General features: G+C 41.3%; 1 protein-coding gene across 2 annotated transcripts in view; it reads left to right on the top strand.

Moving 5' to 3' along the window:
* LOC138284024 (threonine--tRNA ligase 1, cytoplasmic-like) overlaps positions 1-24,386 on the top strand; it is a 221,178-nt gene that overhangs the window by 9,279 nt on the left and 187,513 nt on the right. The window contains exons 2-3 of one of the 2 annotated variants that reach the window (XM_069222371.1): positions 13,484-13,576; positions 22,255-22,439. In XM_069222371.1, coding sequence (XP_069078472.1) covers positions 13,484-13,576; positions 22,255-22,439 — 278 coding nt within the window. The remainder of the gene's footprint in view (positions 1-13,483; positions 13,577-22,254; positions 22,440-24,386) is intronic. The other variant, XM_069222372.1, reaches the window with a different exon arrangement.

The raw sequence follows: 24,386 nt of genomic DNA, 5'->3' as shown, positions 1-24,386 counted from the left end.
ACATTGAGATTATCTGTGGAGGTTAATAGATTAGAAGACCATAAATGGACAAGGTAAAAAAGAAAACGTAAGTAAGTAATGATTTGCATTCTGAGACTGTAATGTTTAATAGTGAGATGAATAGGTTTCTTTTTTGTTTGTTTCTGTAAGCCTCCATTAGATCGATTTTTCTGAAGAGGATTAGGTACCCATCCGATTGACTCGTGTTGCATGGCTTCTGCATTATTTACATAACCAGGTTTCTATGATGAAGAGAAGGTCCTGGTTGAGATTAGCAGGTCATATAGGTGAATTCTATGTTTACTTATTGGGCTGGTGTTGATTAGCATTCAAGAGAGCTGATTACTGTATTGCACAGAAAGTGTTGTGATATCTGGTCATGTAAGTGGTACTGATGATTGCCTTTGAGTTGTGACCTGTTGCATTCAGCGCTAGCATTTATGAACTCTGCTGACTGCTCTGTTGCGTCCCCTAGCTGGCATGACAGGTGGGATAGAATAACTAATTCTTCTTTTCTGCTATTTTTTTGAGTTTTGATGTTGACATAGTTGCTCAGATTTTCAGAACACCATCCCTGTTGGGGAAGGATGGCAGCACACCAAGATGACTGGAATTCCATCACTGCTTTAAAGAAACAACAAACCAAGATAGCCATACATGGGGCTTTCATGACACAATACCTCATAGCCAATGTAGCACCCAACAGGCTATTAGTGACTACAGCACCACACCTTTTTCTTGAGGATCTGGTGTTCAGACAGGAATGGGCACAAATTGCGTGGACATGCACACGTAACTGGCTGATGCTCATCATCAAGACAGGCAAACGCATATCAGATGCACTCATTATTAGGATCAATAGTGCAGAGAATGGATTAAAAATCGGAATCAGTGTCACAGCTTTCTGAGATCAGTGCCCAGGTGAATGAGCACAAAGATTATCTCCTGCAGCAGAAGATATCTAACCTGCAGAAGGATATCAAGTGGTTTGATAAAATGAAGCTATTCCCTTATACGAAGGACTACTACCGCCTGGCAGTGAGCTGCCTTCAGATGATGGCTCATCCATCTCCCGGAGGACACATCGTTCTTCAAGCAGGGTTTCAAGTGAATGATAGCTCAGGGAGCTATGAGAGCCATAGGGCACTGGCCCAACCACCACCTGAGTATGGCTGCCCCATGCCACCATTGCCGGTGCCACCTCAGACATGGTATCCTGGGTTTCAGATGCATCCCCAACCACAATAGCTCTTCTTCCAACAACCCTTCCCCCAACCTTTTTTAGGCTGGGGCAGGGGGAGAGGAAGAGGAAGCAACAAACAAGTACATTGGCAGCAACAAGAGACCCAGATGCAAATGAGGAGCCAGAAGACCAAGAAAAATTGATTGTGAACCTCTCAAAAAGGTTCCTGACCAGAGATGAGATTGAAGTTCTATATAGAGACCTGGGATTTCTGCCCAACCCACAAGAGGACCACTTCCGCCTAACAAATTAACTTCACCAACTCTTTCGCAAGATCTGCCTCCGGGCCTTTTTTTCAGGATGGAGACAGTCCGGTTCTAGAGGACTCAGGAATAAGGATTCCATCGAAGTTTACACCCACTGCAGCCATGGTACCTAGTGAAGTTCTTACCTTCGAGAAAGCCATCCTGAAGGAAACTGCAAAGATGAACTCTGTGACCATTTGACAATATGTCATCTAGACAAAGCAGAACGGTCAAGGCTTTGACTAACGATCCCTCTATCATGATCAAACTGGCAGATAAAGGCGAGGTGATTGTGGTGATGGAAACCACTGACTATGAGTCTACGCCATTTGGTCAATGAGAAATACTACCCCCACTCAGTTCTGATCCAACTGATGCCTTGAAGAAACGGATCCAATTTATTGCCATGGTGGCAGTATCACAAGACTAGATCACTAATAATGAAGCAGAGTTCCTGGTGAACACTCCACCCAGAATTCCCTACATTTATATACTGTCAAATATACATAAGCGAATCATCCCCCCCTCTGGGTAGACCGATTTGTCTGTGGCATCCAATCGCTACCTGAACCTTTAAGTAAGTTCTGTTAGCATTTTCTGCAACCATTGGTCTCAAAAACTCCATCTTTTCTCAGAGACACCAGGGATGTTCTTTGCCTGATTGTGGACACCAGTGACCAACAGGAAATAGACCTCTTCGTGACTCTGGACGTCAAAGCATTGTACACCAACATCCCTCAAGATGCCACTTCGGAAGTCATGGAGATCTAAGGGTTCAAACGTTGACAAGTGCCACACCCATTGATTTTTAAATCACTGAATGCACTGCAGTAGCACTGAAGAATATTTTTTTCAAGTTCAAGACCCAGATTTTCCACCAAATACAGGGGACATTTATGGGCAGCACAGTTGCCCCGGTCCTGGCCTGTCTTTACATGCCTACTTTGAAGAACAACACATCTCACGGAGAATTCAAAGCCAATTTTAGTGTGGCGCTGATACATTGATGACGTTTTAGTCCTCTGGACGGATGATTAAATCACACGTCAGGCATTTGATTGCTGGATTAACCCTATCTATCCATTCCTGAGATTCACCCAATCAACGTCAGTAAGAGAAATACCATTCCTTGACCTATTGATTGCCATCAAAGATGGGAACCTGCACACTAGGACATAGAAAAAAAACACTAACTGTAGCAACCTTTTGCGAGTTGAGAGCTACCATCCAAAATCCTTGTGGTAGAATCTACCCTATTGGCAGGTCCTCCGGTATCGGAGGAACTGCAGCTCATTGAAGGATTATGGTGCCCAAGATGAATCACTCGGTAGGGACTTTTCCTTACGAAATTACCTACTGGGAGTGATTAAACAAGCTGAGAAGAGGGCACAGAACAACCACCAGGAAGCCCTCCTGGAGACCAACACAATACCACCTGAGGAAGTGATCACCTGTGTTAGCACCTTTACCCCCAGTTTTAACCATATCAAACAGATCATCACCAAACATTGGGGTATTCTACGCACTGGGTATCTTGAGATTCCACGGCCACGTTTTACCTTTAGACGAACCCAGAACCCGAAAGACCTACTGGTACATGCCATGCCACACAACCAACAGCACAACTTGCAGAACACCTTGTGGAACCTGCCACCAGTCACAGGAAACTATCTTTGTGGGTCCTGTGGAGTGTGCTGTCCAACTCAAAATTCTAAAGAGGTCAAGTTAGGTCCTCAGTTTATCTGGACGCAGAAGAGTCATACCAATTGCATTACGAAGAATTGCGTCTATTTAATCACATACCTGTGTGGCCTTCATCATGTAGGAAGGACTACGAGATCTATCAAAAGAAGAAGAATGGAGCATCAAAGAATAATCCGTTGTAGACAGAATAACACCAAGATGTGGAATCCTTTCCACAACTCCAAACATCTTCCAGATGACCAGTGGTGAATCTTTCAACTCTCCACCGATAGGTGGGGTCTGAACGATGAGATTCCATGGCATGAGATCTAAGCCTTCAATATGATTACTGCAAGATCAGGGTTCTTCTTATTTTAGATTTACGCCACGGACGGAACACCCTATGATGGAGTTTCATCAACTACCTGGGACAAGGATTGGTTTGGTGAGCATGATGCAGATTATGTTGTCCTCCGTTATGATTGACCCTGCTAATGTCTTCTTTTATGAACTTTTAATGTAAATGGACAGACAATTGGCCACATGGGGTCTAGGTCCTTTATAGTGCCACACTGGTGCCTCTTCTGCTTCCATGGTGATTATCCACTAAGTTAACCCTCCAGCAACTACTAGCACATTTTCAATATTTTCCATCCTGGTGGGGAACGGGTGTATAATTTCCCTGTTTTATCTATTTATAAAGTATGTATTTATCATTCCTTCTTCTTCACTATGAGGGTGGATTAAAATTGACAAGCCCCTGTCTTCTTCTTTTACGAGATATGCAGAAGTATCAAAGTGCATTACAGCATTCGAATACCATGATCATGTTTCACCACTGTGTGTAGCGGGAGTAGGGGGAGAAGAGATGGTTTGTGATATACCCTAAGATGACCGCCATTGCAATGCATTATACTCTCATATAAGGGGCTCCTGGGCTTCTTGGCACACACGTCTCTTCCTTTTCTGGTGATCACTATACCATCCAGATACCATGATCACCTGCTGCCATGTTCAGTGGCGACAAAAGCAAACACTGGGGGTGAATGTTTGACATTGTACAGCATTCCGTCCATCACTTGTTCTTTTTGTATTTGTTGCCCAAGTGGGAAGGGTATGCCCAGACGTGGGTCCCTTGCTCCCCATGCCACTGGAGTCAAGCTAGCCTGGCTGATGAAGGGTGATACCCTGAAACCGGTCCTAGGATGCTTGTTTCCAGTCTAGGGAGGACCTGGCTTGGCAGTTCGGGCTGGACTGTTCCCATGGGGAGCAGGGTCAAGACTGGTTTGCATATGGCTGGGTCCAAAATGGAATGGCATGGGTGGCAAAAAAACGATGGATTTAGGCCCAGATCTCTGTACTGGGGGTGAATGTTTGACATTGTACAGCATTCCGTCCATCACTTGTTCTTTTGACAAAAGCAAACAAACACAAATAATGGACGGAATGAGGAGCCAATCAAACATTCACCCCCAGTCACGGATTTGGGTTTAATCCATCAATTCTTTTGCTCACCATGCCACCACAGTTTGGACCTAGCCGTATGCAAATCAGTCTTGAACCTGTTCCCCATGGGAACAGTCCAGACCGAACTGCCAGGCCAGGTCCTCCCTGGGCCGGAAACAAGCATCCTGGGACCGGTTTCAGGGTATCACCCTTCATCAGCCAGGCTAGCTTTAATCCAGTGGCCATGTTCAGCGGGGAACACAGGGGTTCATAACATACGGATACCATGGTTGTCTGCTATACCTCCATGGTTAATGGGAACGCCTGGGTTCATAAGATATTCTTAGATGGCTGCTATTGTGAATTACCATGTCTTCCCTTGGCGGGCTTACAGGCTTTATGACAAATACCAGTTTATTTTCACTTGACTGCCTTACATACATCAAGCATGAGGGACAATTGGATTCCTTTACGGTACACACATGATATGGAGCTCTGTGTTGGGCTAATATTTTAATATTTTCCAACACAGCTTAATTGTATGAAGATGAATGGACTCATGTAACATGTACGTAGTACATATGTCCTTGTGCTTGCACCACAAGTTTGTTTACCGGTTTGTTTGTTTCTCTTTCTATATAATGTGGTGACTTATCAGCACCCTCCCTAGCATGTATATGTCTTCAGTTGGAGACAGTACTACTAAATGTGCTGAAATAGCGATCTTGTTGACACATTTGACCATTTAAATATGCGTTTACTCTGTTCCTTTGTTTTTTTCTCCTAGGTTAGGTGGTCAATCTTTACATTTATTTGATCCATTTATCTTTTTGTAGGGGAATACCTATATGTGCACATCGCATTTTAGGTATGGAGTAGGATTACACTGTTTTTTTTTTTATCCTTCCCTTGTGCTATAGGGTGTGAAACATGTCGACCTGACCACAGTCGTAGATTGTAGCTTCTTGGGTACATAACCTACTTGTAGTGACCCCAACCTTCTTTAATAGTTATTTTTAACCCTGTCAAGCAATTCACCATCTTAAAACTGAATATGGTATCTTTTAGACCGTTTTAGTTTCCCACTGTTTTTCACACGTGCTTACTTCACACCACTTAATCACATTGCCCTCTTACAGACACCTTCTCATTATACGGCAAAACAAGTAAAAAGATCTCTGCCAGAGTGGCCCTTTGAGGGACCCGTAGGTCATTGCAGCACCAGCCCAACTAGGAACACGCCCTATGATGAAGCATGACATCCTTCAGGATGTGTGTGGGTTCCAAAGAGGACCATTAGGATTTCCACCTTCTGTCCTTCCCTTTTCTTTCTTTCCTTGTTTCTTGATAGGAACAGTACTTCCTTTATTTGATACACCTCTATTTTTTTGCACCTTATTTCTGCGAATGTTGGTAAGTATGTCATATGTGGATACCTCTCACCCTTATTGCTGCAGGTATATGATGTTGGTTCCTCTAGTCTCCCTGGGAGATTCTGGCGGGCATATGTTTTAGCTTGTCCTTTGATGAGGTGACTTAATTAGCCAGGGGTCAGTTGACTGCTCCTTTATCTTACTTAGATAACCATTCTGGGTAGTTTTGTAGTATGAGCAATGTTAGAAGAAGAGCTAGCTTTGGAGAGTGCAGATGACAAGATATTGAAGGAGAAATTTATTTTTTCTTGTGCCTTAGTTAGCCAAGGTTTGTTTGATCTTTCTGGTGATTGTCCTGGAGATTATTCTGGTTGTTGTTCTGCTGGTGTGGCAGCAGAAGGTGAACGAGGTCTAGAGCTATGTTTGTGAAGTTGCTCCCGAAGTAGTAATTTCACTGGGTTTTATAGGATTGGAAGACTTGCACTATGAACACTTTGGGGTTGGGGGGGCGGTAGATGGGTTATTAAGATTTAAAGTTTGGGTGTACAGCATCCAGGTTTATGTTGGCGTGATATGTGGGGTAGTTGGTGAAGTGAGAGCGTGAAGGAAATGTAAGGATATTGAGAATAATTGGGGTTGCTCTTAGCTGCAATAATGATTTTTCTGTAAACTGTTTCTCAAGAGGTAATCTCTAAGAGCAATTATCACTAATTGCAGCATGCACACTAAGCAGTGACATGAATTTAATCTTTTATCATAGCTGCATTGAGTATCTCCCTTTCAAAGATCAAATTCACATGCTCTTTAGTCTCTTCAGCAGCAGCACATTTGCCAGGTTGCTGCTTGCGGAATCAGGAAAAATTGTAACCAGGATTGACTGCTTCCGGGCGATACACCATTTTAATCTGATAACTTGATAACTTGTGTATCTAATCTTCCTAAAGGGAAGGGTTAGTTGCTAACCTCTGAACCAATTTTTGAGTGGTATATGAACCCTGATAACTCATAACTGATGCAGTGTCGATATGGATTGAGGTGGCGGCTCTCCCTATGATTGAGATTACATTTTTTTTCATTTCATGAGTTCCTCCTCTCTGTAGGTGTCAAAGTTGGGATAGCATGTGCAATTGGTGCACACCACCCCTGTAATCCTGTTGCGTTCAGACTTTCTTTATGGGTGAAAATATGACATGGTGGTGGAGCACATTGTTGATCATCTGGAAAGCTACTATATGCGTTTCAGTTCATTTCGCCTTCAATAGTATGTTAACTCCTCATTGTCTATATGTAGCTCCTGCCAGATGTCTTTTAATCCCATGTCCCTTAAGTACATTCTGTATTTCCTAAATGCCTTGCTCCTTTATTCAGTCTATCCAAACACTAAAGTGACTTTGGCAAACGTAACTCCAGTTGATTAACCCAATCACTAGGAGTTCTCTCAGTCAGTCAAAATAACTTTATTCGGCGTATTGCCATAAAAGTACACATGCATACATATAAATCATCATAAAATACAGTACTTATTGCATAATTCAAAAGGCGAGACTCTTCGATCTGCAAGTCTATAAAATCTAAGCGTACCACTTAAGCCTACTAAATCAATATATTATAATAAATACTAATAAAATCGTATACAACAATAAAACAGTATTTGAATTACCCTAATAAATAGTCACATTGCTAATTCATATCGATTCCTAATGGTGATAGGGGATTTAATAAAACTTAGAATAGACCTGCACATTTGTTTGGATGAAAGGCTTTGAATGCCAATCAATCCTTCTTTATAAGAAAGGGTGTGCAAATTACGTAAAATAGGTAATAAAAAGGTTTCCCTAGGAGCTGAATAGAGTGTACAAAATAAAATAAAGTGACAAGTACTTTGTTTTGAAATATTGTCACAAAGGCATGCCAGTAATGTTTTTTCCCACACGCATTTTGTTGGAAACGCCACTCTAAAATGAATCATGTTTAATCTAAAAAGTACAAGTAAAGAGTATAGGGAAGGGATCGGAAACCAAACAAAATAAGGTTCTATCGAATTTGATGATGAAATTTGTACATATAAATCAAAAGAACTCAATTTCTCTGCCACTTGATGTCTAAGATTCGTAGCGTACTCTTTATATCGGAATTTAACAATTTCTTTCGCATTGGCGGGCAAGAGCTCTGGTTTAGAATACATAAACCCCAAGTCCAAATTTCGAAAACAGTTATGAACAAAATTTAACCATGGAATTTCGTTGTGGTTTGCTAACGAAATACAATCTTTTACACAATCATGTGTTAAAGTAGCCGCCGGATTTGACCATACTTTTATCCATAACAAAAGGGGGGGCAATATCTATCAAATCTGTAATGTAGCGGATTCCCAACTCCTCATGGCATATAATATTCGCTACATTCTTGGGTACCATAAGTAGCCGGTGGAGAAATTTATTCTCTGCCCGTTGTAATATACTTGAACTGGTATATCCCCAGAGGCCACCCCCATAAATCGCTGCCGAGACACATTTGGATTTATAGAGCATGATGATCTGATGAACCGGTCTATGCCCTAATCTACGGGCAAAGCGAAAGATTGTTTCAACATTTCTTTCCATTTGTTGGAGCTTAAAATTCAAATGGAATTTCCATGACAGAGTGGAACTTAGGTACAAACCTAAATAGCAAAAGTCTTTTACCTTTGTTAAGGTTTTCCCCCAATTGTAAAACCTTTAGTGCGTGTGTTTTTAGGATCGCAAATCATAACATGTGACTTTTTCAAATTAACTTTCAAATCAAGCTCTTGTGTGTGCGTTAAGAAAAGATCCAAAAGGGTCTGTAGGCCATTGACCGTGCGGGCAATTAAAACGGCATCATCAGTATACAATAAAATCGGCAATTGTCTAAAACTCATCCTTGGGAAATCCTTACCATTTTGAGCTAAATAGCTATACAAGCCATTTATATACAACAGAAATAAAAAAGGTGCCAAAGTGCAGCCCTGTCTAACACCCCGATTGGATGCAAGGGGATGGGATCTTTCACCGTGTTGTCCAAACTGAATTGTGATAGTAAGGTCAGAATATAAACGTTAAATCAGATCCAACAAATCTTGCTCAACCCCCATTGTGTCCATTATTTCCCACAATTTTACTCTAGTCACCATATCAAATGCACTGGACAGATCTATAAAGGCTAAGTGGATAGATTCCCTTTTCCCTTTTTGCATATTTGCTAAGGATAAGATGTAAGTTTAGGGCCTGATCCACTGTGCCTAATCCAGGCCTAAACCCATATTGAATTGGCGATAGAATGTTTGTCCTTGCCACCCACTCCTCAAGCCGATTCAAAATGACGCTCCCCAGAATCTTTGCCGTGGAGTCAATGAGAGAAATGGGTCTATAGCAAAAGGGGTCAAGCCTATTACCCTTTTTGAATATCGGGACAATTATTGCCGTTAGCCATGAGTAAGGGATACAACTTTGAATAGCACTATTCAGAACATTTGTGATTAGCGGAACCCACAAGTCAGGTAAAGATTTGAATAAGTCCACTGGAACCCCATCGAGCCAGGGGCTTTCCTTAGTTTCATTGTATTTATTGCTGTGGTGATCTCGTGTGTCTCAAGTAAAATTCCACTCTTAATTGGAATGGAAGTAGCCAAACGTGAGAGGCCACATACCTCCACACCATAATTAGGGTTATTTGCGGACTGAAATACAGATGAAAAGTGTTCTGCCCAGACCCCCTCTGGTATCAGACAGTCATCCTCCCTATTTGCCTGTCCTGAGAAATATGGGTGATTAACCACCTTCCAAAATTGAGAGGGGTCCCTCAATTCCGTGGCTGCCATGAGATCTTCCCAAGCGCTAGTGCGTATTTCATTCTTCCTCTCCTCAAGGACTGACTTATATCGGCCCCTAGCCTGTTTAACTAAATCACGACTAAATGGAATAGTTTTAATAGCTGTTTTTAAATCTCTATGGGCAGCCGTACAGGCCGAATTAAGCCAACGTTGAGGTTTTACGCCTTTAGGATGTTCGGCACACGTCAATGCCTCAGAAATAGCACAGCTTAAAGACTCAAAGGCAGTTATAAGATGAACGCAAGTGGATTACAGAGACAAACAAGTATTAATGTGGACCTTATTTTGTGTTATAAGGTCCTCATGAAAGATATTAGGGTTTACTCTCTCCCATCTCATACGGGGGCCACAATTTCTTTTAAAAAACACTTTCCCCTTGCATACTATCCTAGGTGAAATTACCCTAGTTTTAAAAGCTAATTTTATGCTCAAGGGATTGTGGTCACTGGCACAGTGGGATTTACTGTTAAAATCCGCAATCGAACGTGAAAGTGAAGAGCAAATAAGGATAAAATCAATGATGCTACCATTCATGCTCCCTGTATATGTGGGTATTTCCCTTATCTGACTATTTGTCATATCCCTTGCAAAAACAAGATCAAATTTATAAATGAGGGTATTCAAGGCATTACCTAAATTAGAGTGGATAAAGTGAGTAAGTGACTCTCTACCTTCTGTGGAGGCACCACATAAATAAGGTAATTCATGATTACACAATTGAACATTAAAATCTCCAACCCAAATCATATCAAATTCCCTGTCCTGGAATTTTCCAGCAGAGTCTAAAAAGTCTGTAAGCTCTTCGAGGAGTTCTCTCATAAAAATGCCCTATACCTAATTTGAGGTATTTATGTTGTGCGAGTATTAATTCCCTTGTTCTGTATCAAGCCTTTAAATGATCAAATATCTACCCAAATTGTCCACCCTTTTATTCCCCAATAAAAATGAGAAGTCCTGTTTAATTAATTTTGCCTTTCCATTTTGCTTACGCTCTGTGGATGAGCAAAATACATTTAGATATGTTCCATGTTTCATCCTATGCCAATTCTGTGTTTTGTAAATATGTACCTTGGAGACAAATAATATTTGTTTGAGGAATGTTTTTACGTTTTTTTTTTTTTTTCCAAACCAATTTCGTTTTCCTGGGGCGTTTGTCCTATTTAACGTTAAGCAATACTGCTTTCACTTCAAACCAATTTGGTAATGTATTTGCTCATTCCAACATCCCACTTTCTTATTTATCACTAAAATAGTATGTGTCCTGCTGCCCCTGATAGTATGGTTTGCCTTTACAAGTCTCACTTTAGTGTCCCCTCTATTTCCCTCCTTGCCTCTCAACAAATAAAGGTAAAAACCGTAAGTAACTTCTTGAAGTGTATCCTTGGTTAGAGGTGAATTCCTTACCCACTCACTATCTGTAATTAGAGTAACAGTTTAGAGTCCAAGCTGTAGGTCCAGCTTTCTTTAAGTATAGCTTTGTGGTTTATCAACCCCTTGAGCAACTTAAGTTAATTCTTCCAGTGACTTGTCTCCCCCCACTCAACCTTACCAAACCCACCCCCGGTACTTATGCTCATTCATCTGCCATTCTTTGTAGCATCAACTTCATTTAGCAGCAATTGTCCCCATTTTCCCTTTTATTTCCCTCTTTTTTTCCGTTCATTTGATACCCTTGCCATTTCATCAGGCCTTCTTTATTCGTCAGTAATATACCCTTGCATGGCCCTCAGCTGTTCCTTCTTAAGTCTGGCTTCCAGTGGTTACAGTAGATTTTTTTGCATGATGGCTTCTTCACATTGCACCGTCTTTGCTTGGTGCAACACAAGTCTTTCATTGTCCAAGCTACCTGGGTCTTAAATTGAGCCTTAATGGCAGACACTGCTGCACCACACTCTTCATCCACACTGGAGTTTGGTAGTGTTATAAAAACTTCACATGCTTTCTCACCATGGAATTGTACATGTAGGGAGATTGTTTCTGCTGGCGAGTTAACCTAATTACAGCAAAGCTGTTCGATGGTGGACCATTGACAATTTCTTCCTTGGAGCCAGGGAACATGGTAGTGAATTTGGGTTTAAAACACAGAGCTGAGTAATGAACTGATAATGTAACAATTTCATTAGACTGTTGGTATGATGCAATGTTCGTGCCCGAGTGTAGGAACCTTCTTTTGTTGCCTCCCTCATCTTGTATAGAGTAAAATTCATGTTTCTAGTGCGCAGAAGTATGTATCTGCTTTCGCTCAACTAAATGCTCTGCACATGTTGACACTTGGTATGAACATAACTTGTGTACAGCTTTAAAGTTTCCATCCTTAAGAGATACTAAAACCATTGGACTTATTGAGGAACACGTTATTAAAAAAATATAAACAAAATGTAATTCATTGAGGACCCAGGGTGCCAGAGGCGGGGTGATAATGCTCACTCCACACTTTTGGGTTTTAATACATTTTATGAAGTTTTCACTAGCTGCAGCTCCATGGCAAGTTGATCTGCTGTAAATTTAATAAGGCCTGGCACTGTAGCACCTAGACCTAGCTAATAGATGATTCTTAATATCTGTGGTATATGCCATCTCATCCAAATATATTACACAGGCATACAATTATTATGGTTAAAAGCCTTGTGAAGTCACAGAAAACAAGTGAAATCATGTCACTCATTCAAGCACAAGGACACCATAGTATATAGAGGATGCATCCACCTGTTTTCTGTTTGGAAGAGCTTGTATTTGTGATTGCTTCCATCTTGAGGTAATGTGGTTACCACATCTACAGACTGAGATCTATCTGATTAAAATTGCAACATTTGCAAGAACATGCTACAACTGACTTGTTTTCTGTTAATGAAGGTGTGCAATTCTGGTGCTCCTTAAAAATCCTGTAAGACGGTTGAGAGAAAATGCAAGTATTGTCCTTACAATCCTTAAGACTACTAAGAGGAAATTGCTGTTACATAACCAATATGTTGGTGGTGTGGCACTGGAAGCTAACTTCTAGTGCCAGTCATTTGTTTTAAGTGTCCTGATGGTGGCAATGTGTTAAAACAAATTAAGTGGTATGACACTTGGGGAGACACAGAGCCTATACTCTATTAGAATCGGCGTTGCACAGGTTGCATTTTTATAGATACTTGCATTTCTATGTTCTTTCATCTATTCTTTTAAATAAAAAAGAAGAGCAGATCAAAACCATGGCGTTCGTGTTCTGTAGTCTCGGTTAAGTAGTGACTCACTGATGTTTAAATATTGTATTTCAAGAGTGTCTGCCTCTTTGTGCTCATTATTTGAAGTTTTTCTTCTCAAGTCCCACTAACATCATCTCCACTTCTTTCACATTTCAATCGTCAGCTGATTTATTTACTTTCAGCAGCATGTCTCTTCATTCCTCATTATCTGGTCACGTGGTATTGCCACTCGAATATGGGATTCTTGATCTATGAGGGTCCTTGCTTGTCCCTTTTCTTTGACATCTGCTCTGTCCTCAAGTAAAGTTGGTGAATGAAAGGATGGTAATATCAGTATGGCCAGCAGGACATTAGTTTGTATGTTATCTCTTGAAACTTTATGAACTGTGCTGACGTGTATGAATATTGGGCACATTTGTTGCGTAAGTGTAATGCTAGCATTTTCTTTATTTCAGAAGTCTTCTAACGAGAACCGCACTGCAGCTCAAAGTAAGAAGAAAAAGGACAAGAAAAATGAAAAGGAGCTTTTGGGTGATTCAACTGGAGAGGTATGGCAGGTTACCTTGAACAGCTTGAAAGCGTGCTATTAGTGGTGAACTGTGTTACTAGGCAACAGGCATCTCTGTGTGGAACAGCATCTTAGGAAAGTCAGTGGCATGTTATGAAGCAATTGACACACCAGGAAACAAAGCTTTAATGGTAAAGTCTACCTATCTAAAATTCAAAAAGGTAGAAAGCTGATTACCACAAAACAACTAATTAACATTGCCCACCAAACCATCCAAACACACCTCCTGCCTGGCATGCATTCGTTTAAAACAAGAACCAAATTCAACCAAAACTTTGTAGACAAAATAAACTGCTGTAACCAGCTTCACCATACATGTGACATGGGAGCAACATTTCCTGCCAAACCCTTAAACATAGCAACTGCAACTCGCTTCAGGTCGCAAATGATTCTGAATATCTCATATTCAGTAAAGTCAATACGCTATCCAGCACCTGTGGGGAAAATTCCACTGTAACATTTACTGCCTACTCTGAGCAACTTCTCTGTACCCCACCAACCCTTCCATGATTCACTAAAAGGTGGATAGGTACCACTCCTATTAAAGCACACTCACATGACCCTCCACGTTAATACAGACATGAGCCTATTACGAATCAGTCCTTTCTTGGAAAAAGCCACTGGACATTGTGTAGCTGATTAACTTTAAGATCTGCTCCAACACAAACTTTTTAGTAAAGTGCCAGATGGACTCCCACCACAAGTGCATTACTATATCGCTGCAATCCTAGAGTTGATAACCTCCAAATAATGGGCGATATTGCCTTTGGCAGGTTAGTCCTGTTGCATCTCATTGTTATTTTATATAATTTATTATCTAGGTTACAGGAAACACTTTGGTTTACAGGATTGGAGGAAAGTGGGTTCCCTCCTACCTGATGTGTCAGTGTGCCCAAAGAGAGGCACCTAAATCATTCTATTCCTTCGATGCTTTTCACCTGATTAACGCAATGGCTTCTGCTAAAATTGCAGGCAAACGTTTTTGCATGCTCAGTAGCAGGAAGTGGAGCAATATACACATTTTGGTCTCTGGATGTCACACTGAACAATGATGGTGCCCTCTTGGAGTTTACATATTGCCCTGGAGCTGTTAAGTGTTTTGTTGATTTGTTCACCTAGCAGAAATTACAGCCATGCCATTGCTGTCGGTAGATATGGCAGATCCCTCTTACTCAGGCACATTCTGCTGTCATGTCTGACCAATTCACTACCTGAACTATAAACATACAAGACATATCCGAGTGCTTCAGTGCTGTGGGCTATGGCTGCCCCATGTCATTTTTGCTCACAAGCGTCTTTGGTGGAGAACAGGGGTTAAATATGCTTACATGAATTCCAATGAAGTTTCATTTGATCTGCTTTCTCTCTGCTGGACCCAGAGGTGTTCATCTGTGCATTGAGATAGCAGTAGGAGATTGCATCCAGTAGTGCAACAGTTCATGCTCCGAGGTATTGCATGTGCCCTTCAGACAAATTTGTCTCTGTGCTCCTGCTGTTACATCCACAGTAGTCAGTGTGCCACAAGCTCACTTTGGTCTTCCTGCTGTGAATAATAGGCTCACGCCGGCGGAGCTAAAATTGGGCCCTGCTAAAACTAGCACATTGCACTTGCTTTCCTTAAACTGCTAGAATCTTTCATCAAAAGCAGTAGATTGTGTCACCCTACAACATGCCACAGGAATGTCATGAACAAACATTGGCAAATAGTTCACTCCTTTTGGTGTTGTCAATTCACACCTATTGGATTTGCCAGTGCATTTTGCTCATGTTAAACATCGACAAAGACAGTTTTGTTTTTCCTGATGCTTTGTAGGATCTGCAAAAAGAAGTGCAACGATGCACACACGTCATGACGAGCGAAGCTGAATATCTTTGAATATGTGTATGTATAGATCTGTTCGTCATGTGTAGCTGCAGATACACATGCTTTGCATAAGTCTGCCTTCTAGTGTTGGGCTTGGAGTGTTACAAGATGTTTTTCTTCAAAGAAGCTTTTTCGAGTTACAAGATCGTGTGACTCCTCCTCTCAGTGATAGTGCGCATGGGCATCGAGTCCTTTGTTAGATTGTTTTCTTTCTGCCGTCGAGTTTGGACGTGTTCCCTCTCGCTCTGGTAGATCTCGGTTCGGTACTATTTGAAATTTTCTATCTTCCCTTTAAACATCTGTTTTGTTTTCAAATGCGTTTTCCATACTACACTCTATCCGACTGTAGCGTGGAGATTGATTAAACGCCCTTTTGGGCGCCCGTGCCCTTCTCTGGCCTACTGCGTCACAGGCTCATGGATCGGACTCTGTTTCGATTCTGACCTCGGTGCCACGCCAGGTTCCCCTACACCGACCAACACTCAGTGTGTAACCTTTGCCTTTCCCTGGATCACAAGGAAGAAACTTGCGAGGCGTACCGATCCTTCCGCTCCTAGAAGACTCTACAGGATCAAAGAGTGCATCAGCTAGAGATGGCACGAAGTTGACTGAACAAACGCCTGACATTTTTGGTGAGGAACAGACGCAGAGTGCAGTTTCCATTGCAGATTCCGATTCCGACTATGACTCAAATGGGGACAGCCAAGTTATTCCTGCGGCGCAGTACGTGAGTACGCCTGCCCATTACCATCAACAAAAACATTCCAAAATGTCAGCACAAATGGTCTTGGGTCCACCACTGCTTGCCGGCCATGGTCGGACCAGAAAGTTACCTCTCGACGACCGGCCCTCGGGTTCGGCGTCTAAGAAGACCTAAATGCGTTTGACTGAATAGACTGTCACGCCTGTTTCGGGATCAAGTCGCAAAGTGGAGTCTTCCACTTCGGAACCGAAACGTTTTATACCACCTCGGAGCCAAAGCATCTAAGCTCCTCTTCGGAGCCAAAAAAACTCTTATCTGTTTCAGAGTCCACATTTTTGGCCCGATTTAAAGCAGTCAGTCACCAAGCTTTCGGAGCACATAACTATGGGAAGTAAACATGTTCCATCTGCAAAGGAGTTAACAGACATTACGCCCATTCTTGAAGTGATGGACCATAAACAACAGAAAATCCAAAAGAATACTGGGAAAATTATTGCCTCTCCTCCTATAACCAAAAGGAAACTCTTTCCAAGAAGGTTTGGAAGCTGGGCCTTCATCTGCAAAAATATTTAAACACAAGAGGAAACCAAAGGCAGTTCATCAGCCTTCTCCACCGCATTCTCCTTTGCTTCCCACTACTCCACCACCTTCACCTACACAGTATTCAATGCAATCTCCTGTCTCTTCACATGGGGGATTATATGGGTGACAATATCTACACTGTAGACCCATGGGATGTGTATGATCCAGACCCTATCCCATCTAATGACCCTGATCTATATCCCACTAGGCCATCTCCACCTGAAGACACCACGGCCTATAGTCGGGTTATTGCTAGAGCAGCCACATACCACAATGTGCAGCTGCACTCTGAAACCATAGAGGATGACTTTCTATTCAACACACTCTCCTCTACACAAACAGTAACAATGTTTGCCAATGTTACCAGTCATGCTAAAACATGCTGATGACATTTTTAAAGAACCAGTAAAGGCTAGGGTACTCACACCAAGGGTGGACAAAAATATAAAGCTGCACCATCAGATCCACTCTTTATAACTCAACAAAAGGCACCTGATTCCATTGTGGTCAGTGCATCAAAAAAGAGGGCAAATAGTCAGTCCACAGGGGATGCTCCTCCCCCGATAAAGAAAGCGGCAAATTCGATGCAGCAGGCAAAAGAGTGGCAACTCAAGCTGCAAATCAGTGGAGAATTGCCAACTCTCAAGCTCTTTTAGCCAGGTACGACAGGGCCCATTGGGATGAGATGCAAGAGTTCCTCTAATGTTTCCTACCAGAACACCAAAAAAGGGCACAGCAGGTAGTTGCAGAAGGACAGGCTATCTCCAACAACCAAAGTAGATCCGCCCTAGGTGCAGCAGACACCGCAGCTAGGGGTATAAATACTAGTGTTATCATCAGGAGACATGCTTGGTTTTCGATCCTCAGGATTTAAACCTGAGATACAGCAAGCAGTCCTTAATATACCTTTTAACAAACAGCAGCTATTTAGACCAGAGGTGGATACCACCATCGGAAATTTTAAAAAGGACTCGGACACAGCAAAGGCCATGGGTGCCCTTTATGCAACATCTGTTCGGGGTACTTTTTGCAGGCCCCAAATCAGAGGTGATTTTAAACCCCAAACATCAGAGGCCTCTACATCCCAACAAAAGCAGGGACAACAGTATTACTCTATAGGGTCTTTTAGAGGATCCTATAGTGGACACAACTTTAGAAGTAGGGGGAAATCCACTCATGTGCCTCCACCTCATGAAAGTAGTGACTTTCTCTGCATCCTCACACAGCACAAATCTCCTGTGGGAAGAAGACTGCAACATTTCTACCATCAATGGGTACTGTCAATTATCCACAATGGTTATTGCCTAGAACTCCTCTCCACTCCACCAAATATTCCCCCTTGTTCACACAGGTTTTCTCCAGAACACTTCGTTCTGCTAAAACAAGAGGTACTATCACTTCTACTCAAAGGTGTAATAGAGGTAGTACCTATACCTCAACAAGGGACAAGAGTATATTCTCTATACTTCCTCATACTAAAGAAGGATGGCACTCTCAGACCAATTCTCGATCTCAGACCCCTCAATCAGTACATTCCCTCAGAGCATTTCCATATGGTCACTCTTCAGGATATCATTCCTTTACTACAAAAACAAGACTACATGACAGCCTTAGATCTAAAAGATGCTCACTTCTATATTCCCATACATCCAGCACACCGCAGATACTTGAGGTTTGTGATAGCAGGCAAGCACTACCAATTAAAAATGCTACCCTTTGGAGTAACAACAGCACCAAGGGTATTTACCAAATGTCTAGCAGTTGTTGCAGCATACCTCAGAAGGCAGCATATACATGTCTTTCCCTATCTGGATGACTGGCTCATGAAAGCCAGCACCATTCAAACCTGTCATTACACACACAATACACAATCAATACCCTACATAGTCTAGGGTTCACAATCAATTACCAGAAATCTCACCTTCAGCCAGCGGAAATACAACCATATCTAGGAGCAGTTCTGAACACTGTCAGCATTAGCTTACCCAAACCCACAAAGAATTCAAGCATTTTACAGTCTCATATCTCAGCTACAATACAATCAAACTTACACAGTAAGGTTTATTATGAAACTATTAGGAATGATGGCATTGTGCATAGCAATAGTGCCCAATGCATGTCTAAACATGAGACCCCTACAACAGTATCTTTCACAACAATGGTCTCGGGCACAGGGTCAACTTCACAATCTAGTGTTGTTGGACCGTCAGACTTGCAACTCTCTGCAATGGTGGAATCACACCAACTTATCACAAGGGCAGCCATTTCAGGACCCTGTGCCACAGACCATAACCACCACAGATGCATCAATGACAGGTTGAGAAGCCCGTCTCAACAATCTCACTATACAGGGAGAATGAGACTCAAGCCAGCAGACTTACCACATAAACCACTTGGAATTGCTAGCAGTGTCCTTAGCACTAAAAGCATTCCAGCCACAGATCACACAAAAGACAGTGTTAATAAGGAAAGACAACATGACAACAATGTATTATCTGCAAAAACAGAGGGGGCACACTCATCCCAATTGTCCCTTCTAGCACAGACAATTTGGAAGAGGGCAATTCATAATCTCATTCACCTACTAGCAGAGCATATCCCAGCGATACACAACCAACTAGCGGACCTCTTAAATGGGGCCCAGCAATAAATACACAAATGGAAGATTCACCCACAAGTAATTCAACAGTACCCTCACATGTGGGGAACACCAAACATAGACCTTTTCGCAACAAGAGAAAATGCAAAATGCCCACACTTCGCATCCAGGTACCCACAACCTTGATCCAAGGGCAATGCTCTATGGATCAATTGGTCAGGGATATTTGCTTATGCTTTTTCCACCTCTCCCACTAATTCCGTTTCTGGTCAAAAAGATCTGTCACACTTCACTCACTATGATACTCATAGCTCCCACATGGGCACGTCAAAACTGGTACATAACACTATTGGATCTATCTGTAGTGCCACATCACAAGCTTCCAAACAGACCAGACCTATTGACTCAAAACAAAGGTCAAATCAGGCATCCCAATCCCAATATGCTCAACCTGGCGATTTGGCTCCTGAGGTCATAGTTTGGATATCTACAGCTTCCATCAGAGTGTATGGACATTCTAAAGGAAGCGCGTACACCTACAGCCAGGCAGTGTTATTTAGCTAAATGGAAATGTTTTGTATATTACTGTCAACCCAAAGACACTGATCCGCTTAAAGCATCAGTACAGAATATTGTATGTTATTTGCTTTACTTACAGATGTAACAGCAATATCAGCCCACCTCCAAAACAGACAGCATACTTCTCTGTTGAGAATGCCTGTCATAAAAGCTTTTATGGAAGGCCTTAAAAGAGTTATTCCACTCAGAGCTCTACCAGCTCCCGCCTGGAATCTTAACATTGTGCTCACAAGGCTTATGGGTCTAGCATTTGAACCCATGCATTTTTGCGCTCTTCAATTTCTGTCATGGAAAGTTGCTTTCCTAGTAGCAATTGCTTCCTTATGGCGAGTTAGTGAAATTCAAGCATTCACTTTAGAAGAACCTTTCTTCCAAATTTACAAACACAAAATAGTATTTAGGACATATCCAAAGTTACTACCCAAAGTGGTTTCACCATTTCACACAATCTGTCAGTGGAATTGCCAGTCATCTTTCCACAGCCAGATTCAGTTGCTGAAAGAGCTCTGCACACTCTTGGTCTCAAAAGAGCTCTCGTATTATATAGACAGAAAATCTAAACAACTTTTTGTGGCTTTTCAACAGCCTCATATGGGTAATCCTATTTCAAAACAAGGATTGATCAGATGGATAGTAAAGTGTATTCAAACAGGCTATCTTAAAGCTAAGAGGCAACTATTAGTAAATCCTAAAGCACATTCTACTAGAAAGAAAAGAGCTTTAATGGCATTCTTAGGAAATATTCCAATGGCAGACATATGCAAAGCAGTCACATGGTCCACACCACACACATTTACTAAGCACTAATGTGTGGATGTGCTATCTTGCCAACAAGCAAATGTTAGTCAGGCAGTGCTTAAAACACTATTTCAAACTACTCCAGCTCCTACAGGCTAGCCACAGCTTATTTTATGAGGGGACTGCTTTTCAATCTATTTAAAGCTTGTGTATCTGCAGCTACACGAAAAATGTCACTTACCCATTGTACATCTGTTCGTGGCATGTAGTGTCGCAGATTCACATGCACCCTTCCTCCTCCCCGGAGGTCTGTAGCCGTTGTAGTACCTTTTTATGTAAACATTGGATGCACATCTTCTTTTCTTAACATATATATGTACATATACATTTCTTCACTCTTTACTTCACCCTCCTGCGGGAAAACAATCGAACAATGGACTCGTTGCCCATGCGCAATATCACCGATAGGAGTCGTCACTTGATCTTGTGACTCGAAAAGGCTTCTTCGAAGAAAAGCAACTTGTAACACTCTGAGCTGAACACCAGATGGCGGACTTATGCAAAGCATGTGAATCTGCAGCACTACATGCCACAAACAGATGTACACTGGGTGACATTTTCCATATATTTAAATTTAAGGTACATTGGGGAGCAGTGGTAGAGTGGGTGTGGCGAGGGGGTTAAATAAGTAAGCGCTGACTGTAGCAGTATTAGGGGATTCAGTAGTGGAGCTTACTGGGGGTGTAAGATAGAAACAAAGAAAAAACTGTCAGAGGCTGGCGGTGCATCAGATGGGGATGTGGTAGCAACATGGAGAGCAGGGTGGGATTTGAGTGGGAAAGCAGCACACGAGGGAGAGAGCAAGAAAACCCATGTACTTGCAAGTAGTGCTCAAATAAAAAAAGAGTTCTCGGAAACTAAGCAATGAATTATACAAGTCACCTAATCAACAGGATGATAAATAAGCTATGATCCAAGGAGGGAGAACCACTAGAAGAAGAAGGAACAACACTGATTCAGAAAAATGCAAATCCGATTCAAAAGAAAGCTAACCAGTGGTAAGCAATGGTCTATTCCACTGCTAGCTGTAAGTATTGGTTTTGTACACAATTGGTTTTCAACAACAGACTGCTTAAAGCTATCTGCCTGCGAGACTTAAAAGGGAGTGGTACTAATGGTGCTGGTGGAGCAAGTAATGCTAGGTGTTTTGCTTTTTACGTTCTTCGTTTTGTACAGTAGATAACATGTTCAGCACGTCGCTATTACAGTTTAACAAAAATATGAGTATAGCCAGGGAAAGTTAGTTTGTCTTAACTCGTCTTAGCTATAAAGTGGCGAAAGTGTGTTTTACAAAAACCTTGTCATTGAATATGTAAAGAACGTAAATAATGTGGATGATGATGGGAAAAGATTTGTATGTTTTCGTTTTGAAAGTGAGGGTTGTCTTCGTCTGGCCTTATATCTTAGTGAAGATGATTACACTCACATGAAAGGATGTAAATGAGTTTTGATAACTGTTTATTTTTCAGTTTGTAAATTACGTTTTGATTAGTAATGGAACTATAATTCCTCTGTATGATTGCATATTTATAGGCTACTCCTGCCTACATAAGAGATAGACTAAAGCTTTATGAAACGTTGAAGAAGGAACATGATGCACTTCAAGGCCACAGAGCAGCAAATCTGGGCAAACCCATAAAAATCACCTTAGTGAATGGAAATGTGATTGGGGGCCAGTCTTGGAAAACCACACCGTATGAAGTTGCAACTGGAATTAGGTAAGATAATACTGCATGATGCAGTGTGTTTAGTGAGATAAAAACCCATAGAGCTTAAGGGACTGGGCTCCTTTGTACAATTTCTTTAATCTTCAAATTTGTGGTAAAAATCTTTAATACAATGTTTTTCAGTGTGACATTTTCATGTGCAGTCTTCTTTTTGTGTATTTGTTTGATTTTAATCAGCAACAGAAACACATCTATCTGTATCACCTTTCAGAATCCGATCCGTACACAAACTGCAGATAAACATAAATTCATTAGCTTCTGCTATCTAATTTACCATTTTGCCTACTACCACAGTGGTCTGCTAATAGCTTTGTAACTCATCCTAATAGCTTTGTAACTCATCCTTCAGTTTTCACAGTTCACTGTACATACATCATTGGGGAATTTCTTCTGGGGTCTACAACAATGCATTTGCCATAGAACCCAACTTGTAGCTAATATCAGAGATCTATTTACAACAGTGACTTTATGTAGGGTAATCAGCTGTGCAGCCACCCCTTATCCTATATCATAGAGTTGATTTGAGAATTGAGAAGCCAGTATTTGATTTTGAGGGCATTGATTGGCATTGTAGTCTAGACCAGAGCTGTTTATAAACTTGCCTTGCTGTTGCTTCCCTTCTTTCTTTGTGTATTGGCCCAGCAGTTACGTTGGAACTGGCCCAGCACACCAACTGTTCCCTTTTCCCTGTCACTTGTCAAAGGGTCGGTACTCTCACACAGTATGTTTCTTTGCTCTACGATCAGCTCACCTATGGCGCCTCTCGCATATCTTCATGTTAGCTTGGACAGAGGCACTGTCTTATACACCCTGAGCAGTGCTGCAGCACCACGGAAATCCTAGCTATTATCTATACTGTATAGTGGATTCTGCGCTAGAGGTCAATGGATCGAAGCAACATAAATTTGAGGGGATGTCATCTATGTGTAATGTAAGCATCAACAATAATCAGCATAATCATAGATATTAAGCCTCAAACAATAACCTCACCAATTTATTAAGTAGAATTATAAAATGTATTTCCCTAGATTAACAACGCTAATGTTATGAAGATAACTATCAAACACAAATGGTAAGCATATAGAATTAATAGTGGTTGATTAGAACGTCTTATATATCTAAGTTTAATCAAAACAATTAGACAAATAATCTCCAAAAGAATTACACTTATTAATAACACCAGAACTGGTTATAATGTCAAAGTATACATTAGTACAACACTCAAAAGATGAGCATTTCAAGTGAATGCCCTCTCTAACCACAAAGTAGCATTAACATGTTGGGCTTCATGTAAAAAGAATTTAGGAACACAAATTTAGGAAAACTCTTCAACTCGGGTAATTATAAAACAAAATATTATTAATACGCAGCAATCAAATTGTAAGTTGCAGCTGATACCTAGAAAGCAAAAGAAACACATATAACATTACAATGCCATACTTCACGACAATCAATAGCAACAAGCAGTCTACTTCAATAAGGGGACACCATCAGGTATGTCTTCAGAAGAATCAGGCCTAACATCTGCTAAACCCACACTGCTAATATGACTTGAACCATCAGCAGGAAATCTAACAACTTCGTTTTGCAATCTACAGTCTGCCTCTTCTCATCTGTCTCTAGATTATTCTACCTAGGTTGTTCTACTAATCTCAAAAAAGCTTATGATTGGTCAGTTCATGGGGTGGTTACGTGTAAGCCAATAGAAAATGTAATTGATAACCTAAAATACGACAACATTACATTAACTAAAACATTTTCTCAACAGTAACTTTTCCTCTTCCGTCTTGTCTGTAGCTCCATTGTTCCATCTTGACTAAACTTCTCTGCTCAGAAAGAAACTTTTACAGTTCCAACCTTCACTTCCATTCTCGAGGAAGAAATGACGTATTAGTAATATTCTCAAACGATAGAACATTTAACTTATGCAATGTTCAG

Source organism: Pleurodeles waltl, chromosome 3_1 (genome assembly GCF_031143425.1).
Source record: "Pleurodeles waltl isolate 20211129_DDA chromosome 3_1, aPleWal1.hap1.20221129, whole genome shotgun sequence".
NCBI lineage: Eukaryota > Metazoa > Chordata > Amphibia > Caudata > Salamandridae > Pleurodeles > Pleurodeles waltl.
The sequence above is the reverse complement of the archived record's forward strand: the minus strand, read 5'-3'. Positions and strand labels throughout refer to the sequence as shown.